The sequence below is a fragment of the Takifugu flavidus genome, chromosome 8, assembly GCF_003711565.1.
Source record: "Takifugu flavidus isolate HTHZ2018 chromosome 8, ASM371156v2, whole genome shotgun sequence".
NCBI classification, from domain to species: Eukaryota; Metazoa; Chordata; class Actinopteri; order Tetraodontiformes; family Tetraodontidae; genus Takifugu; species Takifugu flavidus.
In genome coordinates, this window is record NC_079527.1 from 7,742,088 (window position 1) to 7,756,151 (window position 14,064).

The 14,064-nt window shown below is 45.9% G+C and overlaps 2 protein-coding genes across 3 annotated transcripts; both read left to right on the plus strand.

The window, feature by feature from the left end:
• The first annotated feature begins 2,854 nt into the window (after window positions 1–2,854).
• On the plus strand, window positions 2,855–6,689 carry alx3 (ALX homeobox 3). Of its 2 annotated transcripts, XM_057040782.1 has the most exons (5): window positions 2,855–3,266; window positions 5,361–5,635; window positions 5,775–5,897; window positions 5,969–6,089; window positions 6,193–6,689. In XM_057040782.1, exons 1-5 carry the CDS (start codon window positions 2,933–2,935, stop codon window positions 6,261–6,263), a joined length of 924 nt encoding a protein of 307 aa, XP_056896762.1. In that variant the 5' UTR covers window positions 2,855–2,932; the 3' UTR covers window positions 6,264–6,689. The 2 variants fall into 2 exon arrangements, with proteins under 2 accessions (XP_056896762.1, XP_056896761.1); XM_057040781.1 differs by having other exon boundaries at window positions 2,857–3,266; window positions 5,969–6,689.
• A 2,573-nt stretch (window positions 6,690–9,262) lies between these two features.
• On the plus strand, window positions 9,263–13,727 carry rbm15 (RNA binding motif protein 15). The gene has a single exon (XM_057041731.1). The coding sequence runs from the start codon at window positions 9,421–9,423 to the stop codon at window positions 11,956–11,958; it is 2,538 nt and encodes an 845-aa protein (XP_056897711.1). The 5' UTR covers window positions 9,263–9,420; the 3' UTR covers window positions 11,959–13,727.
• The last annotated feature ends 337 nt before the right edge of the window (window positions 13,728–14,064 follow it).

Below are 14,064 nucleotides of genomic sequence, written 5' to 3' on the forward strand. Positions count from 1 at the left end.
GGACAGTGCCGCCACTTCCCTTCAGAGATTTCACCCCCATTGCTCCATTGCCCAAACTGGCGCAGGCTTCCCAGAATGCATCTCCTCAGCTCGGCCGGTTGACCCCTGGGGTCGACAGCTGTCAATCATGCCTTCAGCTGGCACTGCAGCTTCTGGACACAGACTGGGAGATGTGAGAGAAGCCTCAGAGAGGAGTCCCGACTCTGCACATGGGTTCATCTCTGTGCATTCATGGCGGCTAATTGAATTAGCCGTCCTTCTTCGATTCTAATGCAAACCTCAGGTTGAATCGCCACCATGTACGTGAGAGGAAAGGCCCCAGGCAGGCCCACGCAGACAAAGACACCAAACATGCACAAGGAACAGACTAAACACCACTTCCTGTTTGTGTTGATCATTAAAGAATGATCTGATGACAGGTGTAACGTAACGTTTTTGGACTTATCGCCAACTTGGCGTAATTTACGAAGAAAGTGTTGTTGTGATGGAGGATGGCTGTGACGAAGCACTTAAAGCTGACAAACGGGCTAAGAGGATGTAGCGGAGGGGTGGGAGGATGTAGTGGAAGTGGTCCTAGCCCCGAGGGCTGCGGGGTGTGCAGCGAGAGTGCAGGGTCACCTTTATCCACGCCGGCTGTGCCCAGACTTGGGAGGCGGAGGGGGGGAACTGGGACTTCCAACAGGCTGGACTGATTTCCTGTGCAGGGTCATGCCCAGGACAGGGTTTAGGGACAAGCGTGTAGGACCACGAGCAGAAACCATCACAGGGTTTGTTGCCACTCTATATGTGCTGCTTCCTTTCCCTACAAATGGTTGAAAAAGACCTTCTCAGCTTTTCATAAGCTTCATTTAATATCTAAAGACCTTGTGCAGAACTGTCTCCATTTCACGATGGGGCATCTGTATAAACAGCGTTACCTGCAGCTCTGAGATCGCTGAGATTCCTCCTCTGCACGTCTCTGGAATGCATTTACTCAGGCCTGTGCGCGCTCGGCCGCTTCGGGCCCCAAAGGACTCGCTCGTGGAGAGATTTAAGAAAGTCCCTGTGTAGGAAATGGTGAAGAGTTTGTGACCATTTGATACATTCTGACAGCAGAATCCACTCAGGAGTGTGTAGGGGTTAAAAGTGTGTCTGCGTGTGTGATTTATGTGACGGTCCCACCGACTCTACTGACCCAAACATGTTCAGCCCAGTCATGTTACTCATAAATGTCATTAGGTTTTATAACTCGGGTCACTAATCATTTCAAATTTAAGGCTCCTGCTTTAAAAGGAATTTCTGTCTCCATGAAGCACATTTTAGAGCCTTCATAAGGAGCAGTTTAAGAGAACTATATATAACTGGCAAAATGACCTCAGGATAAAAAAAAATAGTTTCAAAGAGACTGTTTGGGGATTTTTGTTTGGTTTTTGGATGTTTTCACACACTTTCTCATGAATTCTGTTCTTGTAGAGACAGAATATCTAAATCTGTGTCTCTTCCCCCTCAGAGACCTGGAACTGTGGATTTTTGGAGTTTATCAAGCTCCAAAGGGATCTGACCGTCGCTCATGAGGCCTCCTGAAATCAAACCGAGCCCGTGTTTACAGACGTGTCCATCATGCAGGAGCCTGAGGTACCTGCAGAAATGTCCCCACCATCAGCCGCTCGGTGTCTCAACCCGGTAAGTGCACGTGTGTTTACACACACTTTGACTGGAGATAAGATTTAGAATTAAGGGCCTTTTTATCTGACGGTTGAGTCTAATTCGGTTTACAGACAGTCAGACAGTTTTACGTCGCAGAGGTAATAACGTGTTTTGAGTTTGTTGCCGAAGGCAAATCCGAGTTTTATGCTCCTTCTCTAAATTTTATCGTTTTTATTGCCTCCCATCAAAACACTGAAATAAGTCCAAGAAATAAAAATAAATCCCAAAACGATTAGACAATTATTGCCTCCATTAAAAACTTCACTGTACCCGACGAAAAAGAAAATAATAAAAATAAACTTCGGAAATCGGAAATGTTGATTCAATTTACTTGATATAATTTAAAAATATCTTTTATGTGTTGAATCATTGGTAAATGTATTGAAATATAATTTAAGAATAGTCCCTTAAATATTTGTGAAGACGGTTTATGGCCATTTCACAACAACTTTTGATTAATTTAGATCTCCCGTGGAAATAATCAATGTTGGCACATCTTAAGGAAATGACCAAGAAATACTGTCTGCAAAACTTTAAATATGCATGAACAATGTTTCTCTGGGCGCTGCGTTTATTAATTACGATTCCTTAAATAAAGAACTATTTCGGAGAGTCTTTTAAATGAATTTTCCTTTCAATATAATAATATTGAAAGGAATTAATATTTGGCCGCATCCCTTTGGTGCTTCTTTTTTTTTTAATCGAACATTTACATTGCAGGATAATTAGAAACTAATGCCTAAAACGTTCGGACATGGAAATATAATTAATTAAGAGGCCTCAACAGCCCGTGTGTTAATAAAGGGGGAAATAGATTTTCATACGCTTTAGAAAAACTCCCAAAAGTCCCCAAAAACGCTTAAAACAATCCCAGAAGATGCGGTTGAGACGCACCACTCTTCCTCAGTATCCCGTAGGTCTGTCGCGTCCGCCTGCATGTGGAGCTCAGAGCCACGACGACACAATCAAATCGTTAATTGGATGAATGGGAAACACACGTGATTGATTTATTTGCGGATTATATTAGACTTCTGGATGCTGTAACAAACACCGCACGCACGCACGTAGACCTCCCCCCTCCCTCTCCTCCCCCTCCACCTCCCGCTCTCGCTCAATCCCGGTTTTACGGGTCTTTGTTACTGATCTGATAAATCCCACCCACTTGACATGAAGACAGAGTGGGGGGAAACGCTCATGGTCAGTCGGTCTCTCGGTGCTGTCTCTGTTGCCCGCAGGAGCCGTAAAAATGGACGCGGACACTTGTTTAACTTTCCATGCGCATAGCAGCAGGAGGACCCCGGAACACTCCCCGCGGCTGGAACACGGCTCCTTTCTCCCTTTCGACGAGTCGCAGAAAGCTTCGCACCTTCCGCCTCCTCTTCCTCACAGACTCGGCCTGAGGGGAGACGTGTACGCCGCGGCCATGGCCAGGTTTGGGGATGCTCCGGCGGAATTTACGCACGGCGCTGGCCCGCTCAACCCGCCAGCTTCGCCGCCCAAACACAAGTTCTTGGGCAACCAGGATCAGAAAGGGGCAACGATTAGCAGCAAACCGGGGTTTTATGACGACACCACGGAAGGTAAGAGGAAAGTTGATGCTGTTGTTTTGCAGGTTCTGTTTTTTTGTTTTGTGCGGTTTATGTAGTAAGACGCACGTTTCATGAACGGATATTTCAGGTAATCGACAGATTAATAATCGTCCAACAAATTGCCTTTTTTCCTTTTAAATGAAAAAAAATCCCCCGTGACATTAAATTGAAATGGATGTTTCGGATTCCTCCGACTCTAAACATCCATCCCAGAAAGAGAAGCCGTGACTGTATATGTTGAAGCCCAGCCTGAAGAAACAATGTGGTTTTTCACTTTATTTATTGGTGTTGATGATTCTACGGACCATCGGTGGATGTGAGCCATGATAAGGTCTCTGTGATATCTGTGTCCACAATAATATACAAAGGCCTGATCCATATTCACACTCTTCACTGCAGGTACTTTAGGGACACCCGCACTACCAGCTGAAAATAACATTTAACGACTTTATTTCGCTTTAATTCAGTTCAAATAAGCATGGACAGTGGTACCCCCCCCCCCCCCCACACACACACACACACACACATACACACACACAGCTTATAATTTATTTTACTGTGCATAATACATAATGCAATGTTTTATTTGATATCTGCATAAGCAATGATTTGTGTGTGTGTGTGTGTGTTTGTGTGTGGAGGGGGTTCATGTGGTTTTGAGTTTGCATTTGTACACCTTCAAAAACAGACAAGTTTTCCTGTTTTGTCTGCAGTGTGTGGACAGTTTGTTCATGGTGGAAAGATCTGCGCACCTCCGTCACCTTTACACACTTTGAAGGGGATTTTTCTCTTTAATCCATTCACAATAGTGTGTTTTCATGAGAAGGTTTGCAAAAAAAATGTCAAACAAGTTTTGTGCAAATAGAATTTATCTGTCTTTCAGCAGCTTGACGCAGAAACATGATTTTAGTGATGAAATTGTCTTTGATTTTATAATCAAGTATGAAAACGTTGGTCATAACAACAATGCTTTTGTTTGTTCAAATGTGAGAGCTGGAACTTCTTCACAGAGAGGGTTTATTTTACTTCATTTTTTTTGCAGACTTAGGATTTATATATTTGAATCACAGACAGTTTATTTATAGAGACATTCATCTGTATTTCGTCAACATAAAAAAGCCTCTTAATTGTTTTATTGATTATAATTACCAACAAATATGTGCATTATTTCCTTGAAATGAAGCAAATGTATTTCTGCCTCAACTTTCTCAGAATGTTTAAATGAATCCCCGTGCTTCCACATTTTAGATTTGTGGATCGTGGATTTGTCCTTTCCTACATTACACATGAAGTAGATCTCCGGTTACACGGGAGCAGAGACGGAGCGGATGTGGGAGCCCTGTGGCAGGGACAGACGGCGTTTTCAGCATGAGCTGCGGTGTCAGACGGGATCTGATGCAGACAAGAATATTAATGTCGCAATCAAAAAAAAAGCTCTCTGTTGGGCCCCTTGTTGAATTAAGAGTTCAGGAAAGTTCCTTCAGAGATGGGCAGCACAACGCTGCAGAAGGCCGCAGACGTTCGCCTCCGTTCATGAAGAAATGACACCCCAAGAGTTTCTGTTCACCCTTAGAAATAATGCAGATTATTACCACCTTCTACTTGATCGCGTTTAGCTGTTGTTCAGGCCGGTGTTGTTTTTTATCTGGATATTTTGATTTGACATGTTTCAACCTGGCTCAAAAAGTCATCTTAAGTTAGCTGTTTTCTGTATTTCGGAATGACACACTGCTGTTGCTTGATCGGCAGAGTCACACACAGAAAATGGCCCTGAAGATATTTATTCCCTAAATATAAAATGTTATTTTACATGAAATTATTGTTCTGAATACAGATGAATTTTGAGGCAACTCCTTCCAAATTATGAAGGTTCACTGCTGCAGTGCAACTGTCATGGCCTTAGACAGAGTTAAATAAAATTTTAAATAGGTAAAATATGTTTAATCAAATAAATGAACAGCAGATGAATCTCATCAAACAAAATGATTATAAACGGTCCATAGACATAAATATTAGGACTATGATTGCCTCTTGCCTCTTTAAAGCATCGAGGGTCGATGATCTTTGTCTGTATCCGTTCTTTAGCCAGAGAGGACGGCCCGCCCAAGACCATGGGGTACGCTGGCATTGGTGTGGACTGTTGTGGCAAACTGAAAGAGCCCGGTGGGGGTTTACACCCGGAGTCCATCGCTGATTCCATCGATCTATCAGGGAAGAACAAGAAGAGACGCAACCGCACCACCTTCAGCACCTTCCAGCTGGAGGAGCTGGAGAAGGTGTTCCAGAAGACGCACTACCCTGATGTTTACGCCCGGGAGCAGCTGGCCCTCAGGACCGAGCTCACTGAGGCCCGAGTTCAGGTGCATGTTGCCATGACTACCTCGTATTTATATTGTTAGGGTCAAGCTTAGGGGATAGAGGTGAGAATAGCCTCTGACCTCTGCATAAACCACTGTTCCCTGAAACTTGGCCGCTCTTGGGTGTTTTTTCCTTTGACAGGTTTGGTTCCAGAACCGGAGAGCCAAGTGGAGGAAACGGGAACGTTACGGGAAGATCCAAGAGGTCCGGAACCACTTCGCCACATATGATATCTCTCTTCTCCCTCGCCATGATACGTATCAGGTAAAAGACAAAAACCAGAAATTTCTTTTGATTCGCCGATGCTGAAATGTCCGAAAACTCTCTGTGTCCAGATGCAGGGCAATCTGTGGCCGGGTTCTGCTTCAGGAGGAGGCGGAGGCTCAGCCGCCAGCTGCGTCTTAGGAGCCGAATCCATCTCCTCGTCGTGTATGAGTCCATATCCACACGCCCACGGTAATCTGCAAGGTTTCATGGGCATGACCCCCTCCCCTGGACACCATCACCACCATCATCCGCCTCACCACCCCGGCATCAACAGCCTCTATTCGCTCCACAGCTTTCCCGGGGGGCTCGGGTCTCCCTCCCTGGAGCCGCATGAGTCCGAATACAAGCCAGCGGGCCTGGTAGCGCTGCGGATGAAAGCCAAAGACCCAGGCAGCCTCCTCTCGTGGCCTACATGACCGCGACAGTGCCAGCCCTCCATGATGCACTGACTGAGCCAAAGCATATCACATTCCTGACTCATCCAGAGCCTCCGGTGTACACACCCTCCCAAAGTGACTCACATATCAGTGTCTAATATTTGTCCGAGCCAGTGTGGAGAAGGAACTTTATGAAAATTAAAGAAACTTTTGGAAAGTTTTAGGTGACTCCAACTAGAATATTCAGGGGAGGTTCGTTTTTTTTTTTTTTTTAATTGTTTTGTATTTGGTTTAGTATCACATTTTAAAAGAGAAAATTTATTTAAGCATGTAAAAAATGTGATTATCATATTAATCTTTTTTTGTCAGCTTTTCCTATTGAGTGATCTATAATAAAGATCTCCATTTGTAACATTTGTCTCCCTCAGTAGGACAGATTTCAGGGTGGGTGATTTTCTTTATTCAAAAAATGGACCAACAACACTATATTTGATTACTCAGATGCACTTATATGATGTCACGCTTTCAGTAATCACTGATACCAGAATTCAATATAGTGCCTATAAAAAAGGAATCCACCCTGTTTTTCATGTTTATACTCAGACCATTAAGAGACCGGTTAGACGGACAGCAAAGACGGCGTTGGACTTCACCCGCTGTTTCTGCAGCAGGTCCTGGTTGGCTTGTCGTGGAAGACACTGTTGAAACATCTTGTCAAACTGATTCCACATGATATATTATGCAGCAGCCATGTCATCTTTGATGATAACATACAGTGTAAAGACCTTTGCCACAGAATGAACAGCTTGAACAGACAAGCGCTAAATTATGAGCAAACAAACTGGAACTGGATGGAAGACTGTCCCAAATATCCACATACAGGTCTCTTCACATTCTAGAATTATCAATGCACCAAATATCCTGATGGCATTTTCTCTATTCCATAACTCAGTGGAAACGTGAGCTCCGAGGCAGAATTGTTTCATAGTGCAGCGTAGCCACAGACACCAGCAGTGCGCTACCTTACAAGCGCCGCACATTTGGGGCGACTTGGAGAGACCGTCATGGCACACCTCATGCGTCAGGACAGGGTTGTTAACGGAGAGCTAATGGAGTGACCGCAGCTCACTGTTGATAAAGTGGATAGGCTCCAGCAGACCATAATGGCAGGCATTTTTCATCCAGGCTTTTTGGGATTTTTTTTGCAGCCGCACAATGGGGAATCATTAACAGAACAATTCAAGTCAAGCTGTGTTTACTCTATCCCAGAGCATTGTGGGTAATACATTTTCAAAGCCAGCTCACCTTCCTGTGCTTATATATAAGGACATGTGCTTTCATGTACCGTATTTTAAAGATGAAAATGACATCAGTGTGTTGCTGTGGCACACTCGCTCTTGCGTGTTTTCTGAATGTGAGACTAATAATCGTTTTCAGGAAATCTCATTGTTGTGCTTTCCCCCAAACAATTTACTTTATTGTCAAGGAAACACTGACTTGCATGGTACATCCCATCTGGTGTAAATAACTAAATACCAATATATTCATGTCAGATGTGCAAACATGTCATTCTGTATCAGGCTGAAAATGCATCTTGAAGAGGGGAAGGAAATATACTGCCGCTGGACAAAACACTGCTCCTGCTCCCCAGGACCGTCCCTGGCTCGTGGCACAATAGCCTGGCTCTCCTTCCCTTCTGCTTGCTTCACCAGTCATGGCACCATGCGTCACTTTTACTGCCGTTCTTCGGATCTGTGTCGGACTTTCTAGCAGGCCACTAACATGTGGTTTTAATAGAAGAATGCAGAAAGCCATCAGAAACACTTTCCACACCCACAGCTTCAAATTCCAGCCAGGCCCTGGGAGATGGCGGCCCTGGCTGCAGTTACAACACCCCCCCTTCCCCCCATTAAGGCCCAGATTAAGAAGAAAAGATAAGAAGAGCCATCAGTAGGAATGAGGGACTGGGCAGAGTCCCATCTTTAGGAAAGCTGATTAATTAGCAGATGGCAGGTCATTGATCTGTTTAAAATTTATTTAAAGATAAGCACATTCGACCAACAATCTTTGGATTTATTACATTTGATAAAACAATTACAATAGAATGATTTATTATACAAAGATTCAAATTATAAGGTTATCTAAGTTGCCATTATTGGTACATTACTTTGTAGTAGGCTGCATAGATTTATTAGGAATGAAATGTAAAAGGCTATAAATAATCATTAAAATCTGTGGTCCTTCCTGCTAGCCACCGTTCTAAGCTTTGGCCTCTAGAAGATTGATCTTGGCCGGCCTCAAATAGAACCAACAGAGTTTGTGTTTCAAGAATTCAGACAGCACAATATTGCCTTTAAATTAAGAGAGCAGTGCAGTAGCACACACCAGCACTATGGTGAGGTAACTCAGGTACCGGCTGTCATTCAGCGTCGGATTTTATCAGAGCTTTGTTTAATTTCATCATCTACAAAAATGTGATTGCATTCGATTGTAGCTCTACAGGGACAAAATACTGACAAAACACTAAAGTAAAAAGTATTGAACTCAGATTATAACCATTGCCTTTTGTATTGTTCACGTAATCGTGCAGCTTTTTTTAAAAAAAATAAAAAATAAAAATAATGAATGCATAAATATAAAGAACGAGAGCAACGAAGCTGGGTACTGTACACTTGAGATGCTGTGCAAATACCGCCATCTTGTGGTTACAATCGGCAACATTTTTTTTAGATAGGGATTTCCCTCGTTCAGTCCTGTTTCTACCGTACTCTCCTTCAATGCACAAATACAAAAAGCTGTCTTCTAGCGTTCCTTGGTCATATTTATACGCGATTACATCGTTCGCTTTTAATTAGGCCCAAAATGCAAGAAATCTTTCCTTAATTTAGGTACACTTTTTTTAAAGCAGTGCCTCCGCGAGGGGTTGATTGACGTGGGTTTCAAAGGTTTCCACCCACTTTTTAGCCAATCGTAGCGAAGGGGCGGGTCTTTGTCGTAATCTTTACAAAATGGCGACTGTTGTTGTTTTGCCGCAGGGTCGGTGAATTAATCCGTGTTGAGAGGTTATTTAATTCCTGCATTAAAGTACAGAAAGGACGTGTAGGAGAAGGGTTTCCCTACGGACCGTTTCCCCGAGGCGTGCGATGAAAGGCAAGGAGCGGTCGCCGATAAAAAAGCGCTCTCGGGCCTTGGATGATATTCGAGACAGGGGAGGATGCCATCCGACCAACAAGAAAATGGGGCCTCTCTCCGGCTCCAGTGGGAGCAATAATGGAAACAGCTCGACCAAAAGCGATGGCGGTTCCACGAGGAGGAGTTTACTCATCGAGAAAAGAGACAGGGACTTCGACGCGCACAGCCGGACTGGAAATAATCACAGTTTAAACGCCACCGGCGGCTCCGTGGGGAAGAACCACAGCCTGAGCCTGACGCTGGATCTATCCTCGGCGAGAGCCGCGCTGCGGGGGGAGCAGCGGGTACAGTCGCCCGGCGGGGAGAGTGAGTACAAAACCCTCAAAATAAGCGACCTCGGTACCCAGCTCAGCGACGAAGACGTAGAAGACGGACTCTTTCACGAGTTTAAAAAATTCGGGGACGTGAGCGTCAAGATTAGTCGTAGCAACGACGAGCGGATAGCCTTTGTGAATTTTCGGAAGCCGGAGGACGCCAGAGCCGCCAAGCACGCTCGGGGACGGCTGGTGCTGTATGACAGGCCGCTAAAAATCGAAGCGGTGTACATTAACCGACGGAGGAGCCGCTCCCCCGTGGAGAGAGACTTGTACGGTGCAGCCCAGAGCCACCGGCACCTCCAGAGACCCCTTTCCCCCACCGGCCTCGGGTACAGAGACTATCGGCTGCAGCAGCTGGCCCTGGGGCGGCTGCCTCCTCCACCCCCACCCCCGCTGCCCAGGGAGCTGGACAGGGACAGAGAATTCGCCTTGTTTGAAGCCAGAACTCGGCCCGCTTTCATTGCGGAGCGCGCAGCCTTTCGCGAAGAGGATTTTATTTCTCCAGAAGACGACCAAAGAGCCAACAGGACGTTGTTTTTAGGCAACCTGGACATAACTGTGACAGAAGCGGACCTGCGGAGAGCCTTCGACAGGTTTGGGGTCATAACAGAAGTAGACATTAAAAGACCCACACGAGGACAAGTCAGCACATATGGCTTTCTGAAATTTGAGAACCTTGACATGGCCCACCGAGCTAAGTTAAGCATGTCTGGCAAGGTGGTGGGTCGCAACCCTATTAAGATAGGCTATGGGAAAGCAACTCCTTCCACGCGCTTGTGGGTAGGTGGTCTCGGACCCTGGGTACCTTTAGCGGCCCTGGCGAGAGAGTTTGATCGTTTCGGCACAATTCGGACTATTGACTACAGGAAGGGGCACACCTGGGCCTACATCCAGTATGAAAGTTTGGACGCTGCACAAGCAGCGTGCACACACATGCGGGGTTTTCCTCTCGGCGGCCCGGAAAGGAGACTCAGAGTGGACTTTGCAGACAACGAGCATCGTTACCAGCAGCAGTTCTTGCAGCCTCTGCCGATACCACCGTTTGACATGGTGGCAGAATCGTTTGTTCACCGGGCTACTCCTGAACCCCTCAGGGTCAGGGAACGGACTCCGCCGCCTCTTCACTTCAGAGAAAGGGAGCTTTTTCCTGGAACTGAATGGCCTAACCCCGCTATTCGCGAGAGGGTACGTGCCTCGCCTTTTGAGACCATTGACCATCTGGAACGGCGGACGCGGGAGGCGTGGTCTTTAGAGAGGGAACTACAGGGACGAGAACCTGCGCGGAAGCGGCGCGCAACGGAGGACGGGCGACACGCAGATCATTCTCCTGACAGCTCTGAAAGGACTGCGAGGCGTAGACGTGCTTCTCCAGATGGAAGTCCTGGCGGGAGCAGCAGGGACGGGGGGCGTTTCAGTGACTCGGAGCGTCCCCTGAGAGGCGACAGAGCTTCCCCCACGCGGGAACATCACAGCGGACTGGAGAGGAGCGGGGTTGAGCGAAGGACAAAAAGCCTCAGCCTCGCTGAGAAAGGACCTTTAAGTACCGGGGTTTCGTCTGTGGAACGCAAGCGCAAAGTCGGCGATGGCGGCAAGGGGCTGGCCAAGCGAGAACGTTCTGAAGGCAGCATCAAGGCGGGCCAGCTGTCTAAATTGGACGACAGTAAACTTGTCATGGCCTGGAACGGCATGCTGCTGCTCAAAAACAGTAATTTCCCAGCCAACATGCACCTGCTGGAGGGCGACCACAACGTGGCCAGCGAGCTCCTTGTCGACGGTTCGACGGGGAGGCAGGTGAGCGAGCTCAAGATTACCCAGCGGCTCCGACTGGACCAGCCCAAGCTCGACGAGGTGTCGCGGCGCATCAAGGTGGCGGGACCCGGTGGCTACGCTATCCTCTTGGCAGTTCCCGGGGCCACGGAAGATCCATCCTCGTCCGACGCCGCCTCGACACAGCGCCCTCTACGTAACCTGGTGTCCTACCTCAACCAAAAACAGGCAGCTGGAGTCATCAGCCTGCCTGTGGGGGGCAGCAAAGATAAAGACACCACAGGGGTTCTTCATGCTTTCCCTCCCTGTGATTTCTCCCAGCAGTTCCTGGATTCCTCTGCCAAAGCTCTCGCTAAGAGTAAGGAGGACTACCTGGTCATGATTGTGGTTCGTGGAGCCTCTTGAGAGAAAGAATCTGAACACATTTGGTTCAGATGGTGTAAAAAAAAAATCTGCTGTATATCAGTAACTGTTGCATGCTGTGTGTTAAGCAATATGGGAAACACTAGTGTGACTCTACATTGTATGTTGCCATTTACTCCACTGAAAGGACGAGCAGTGCCCTCATTTACAAGCTAACAATGAAGAAAGGGCTCACTTTCAAGTAAAGTGAAGGGAGCTTATATTCCAGTATTTCAGTTTAACTTTAAAAAAAGGAGAAAGGAAAGGAAAAGGGGTCATTTCAAAGGTTTAATTCTTAGTTGGTTCAGCCTGTCACAGCCTGAGCTCCAAAACTTGTAATGGACACGATAACACCGCCACAGGATGAAAACCCGCAAAGCAAGCTGCTCTCCCCCCCTCATTATTAACTCTAATTGGATTTTTTTTGCCATTCATCAGTGATTAGAATAAACCACTATTGTTAAGGGTTCTGCAAAAGTAGAGGTAATTAATTTTTTTTTAAGGGGGCATCTAACATAAGCATTAAAGGTGAAGGTTAATGGCTCTATGAGGTTGTTTATGATGCATTTCCTGGGGCTGTTAATGTGTTACTTTGTCCATTATAAATAGAAAAATATCTATTTTTTGAAAGAGTCCAATAATATTTCTGCTGTACTGGTTTTCCAGTGAACCAGAAGGGTGAGCAGGACGTTTGGTACTGGTGTAATGAATGTTTTGGTTCTGCATTCATAAATCAGATTCTTATGACCTTTTTATCATTATGATAAAATATTGGAGACGTTTTAAGGGTCCCATGATGCAGAGGCCATATTAAGCACACCGTGTTCACTCATTAGACTCCATTTAGATGATCTCGCCTCCCTCAGCTCACCTGTTGACACAAATCTCATTTAATTGTTAAAATGGTTTGCTTCTAAACGTTTCCAGACACTAAATTTCTGTAGGTCAGCAATTATGTTGTGGAACAGCTAATTGCCAAATAGACCGTGAACTCAGCGCGTTCACTAGGAAACGCTTGTGTCAACGTGAATGCTGATTATGAAGTGACATTTCTGTCTCGGAAATGATGCACGGGACGCAGTCAGAACCAACTGTTTTTCCAAGTCTGATTTTATTTAGTTCATCCCCAACCTTAGAAAGATTTCTTTGATATGACAAGTGGACAAACTCCATTAGCAACGGATAACGATTCGAGCTTTTGTGTTGTTTCTTCTGTTGCTCTGAAAGCAGCTGATTTTCAACCCTGCTAATATGCAGTAACAGTAAAATGTTGGTACAAATTAGCCATAATCTGTTTCTGTGATTTTAAAGCTGTAGAACCACCTAATCAGTTAATGTGTTCATTTAAATTTAGGTTTAGCTCTTTAAATTTGCCTGCCAACATGTTCCCAAGGCCTGCTTACCATTATTTCTGACATTGTATGTTTGTCATTCAGTAGTAATCCTCCGAGAATTATTTATCGACTGTATAAATGTGTGATGGAAGCATTATATGTCTGAAATGTGACCGGTGCGAGCGTCGCACCCTTTCCGACGGGGGACTTCCGAGGAGACGGACGCAGAACTGAGCAGCTCTGTCTGGAGGCGCGCCTCTGAACGTCGTGTGTCCCACCTGCGCCTGTGATGACTTCTGTTTTTAAATGGAAAAATTGAGAAATGTACACGTTCATGTCATGGAAAAGGAAAAGCCCAGAAGCTGTTCACATACCGTCGGGTGCCCTCGGGCGCTGCAGTGTGACAGATTATCAATAAATTGTTCATTTGAAGGGAAACGTGTTTCTTCGATGGAGGTGAATTGAAGAAACGAGCTGCCTTGCCTTATTGTGTTTCCACGGAGTTGTGGCTTGAAAAAAGTTTTGTCTCTGCACAGGAGAAAGAGGGGAGACCACTCCTCGGTTTAGGAGAGACCCCTGTGCTCTGTGAGGATCGCTCTTCCTTACAGGCCTGGTTAAATTGCACCTTTCCCACGATCCTCTGTTGATCCTGCAACTGTTGGCATGTGAACAACCTGCTGAGGATCGAGGAGCCTCCACTTCCCTTTGGTTTACGGCCAGAATCCACTGTGAGGTGTGAAACTCTGGCAGAGGCAGACAGCGGTGCCGTTCCGGA

Coding starts and splice junctions, on each gene's coding strand:
- rbm15 (XM_057041731.1), top strand. CDS start 9,421: ATGAAAGGCAAGGAGCGGTCGCCGATAAAAAAGCGCTCTCGGGCCTTG.
- alx3 (XM_057040781.1), top strand. CDS start 2,933: ATGGACGCGGACACTTGTTTAACTTTCCATGCGCATAGCAGCAGGAGG. Junction 3,267..5,360: donor TTATGACGACACCACGGAAG/GTAAGAGGAAAG, acceptor TCCGTTCTTTAG/CCAGAGAGGACGGCCCGCCC. Junction 5,636..5,774: donor TCACTGAGGCCCGAGTTCAG/GTGCATGTTGCC, acceptor TTCCTTTGACAG/GTTTGGTTCCAGAACCGGAG.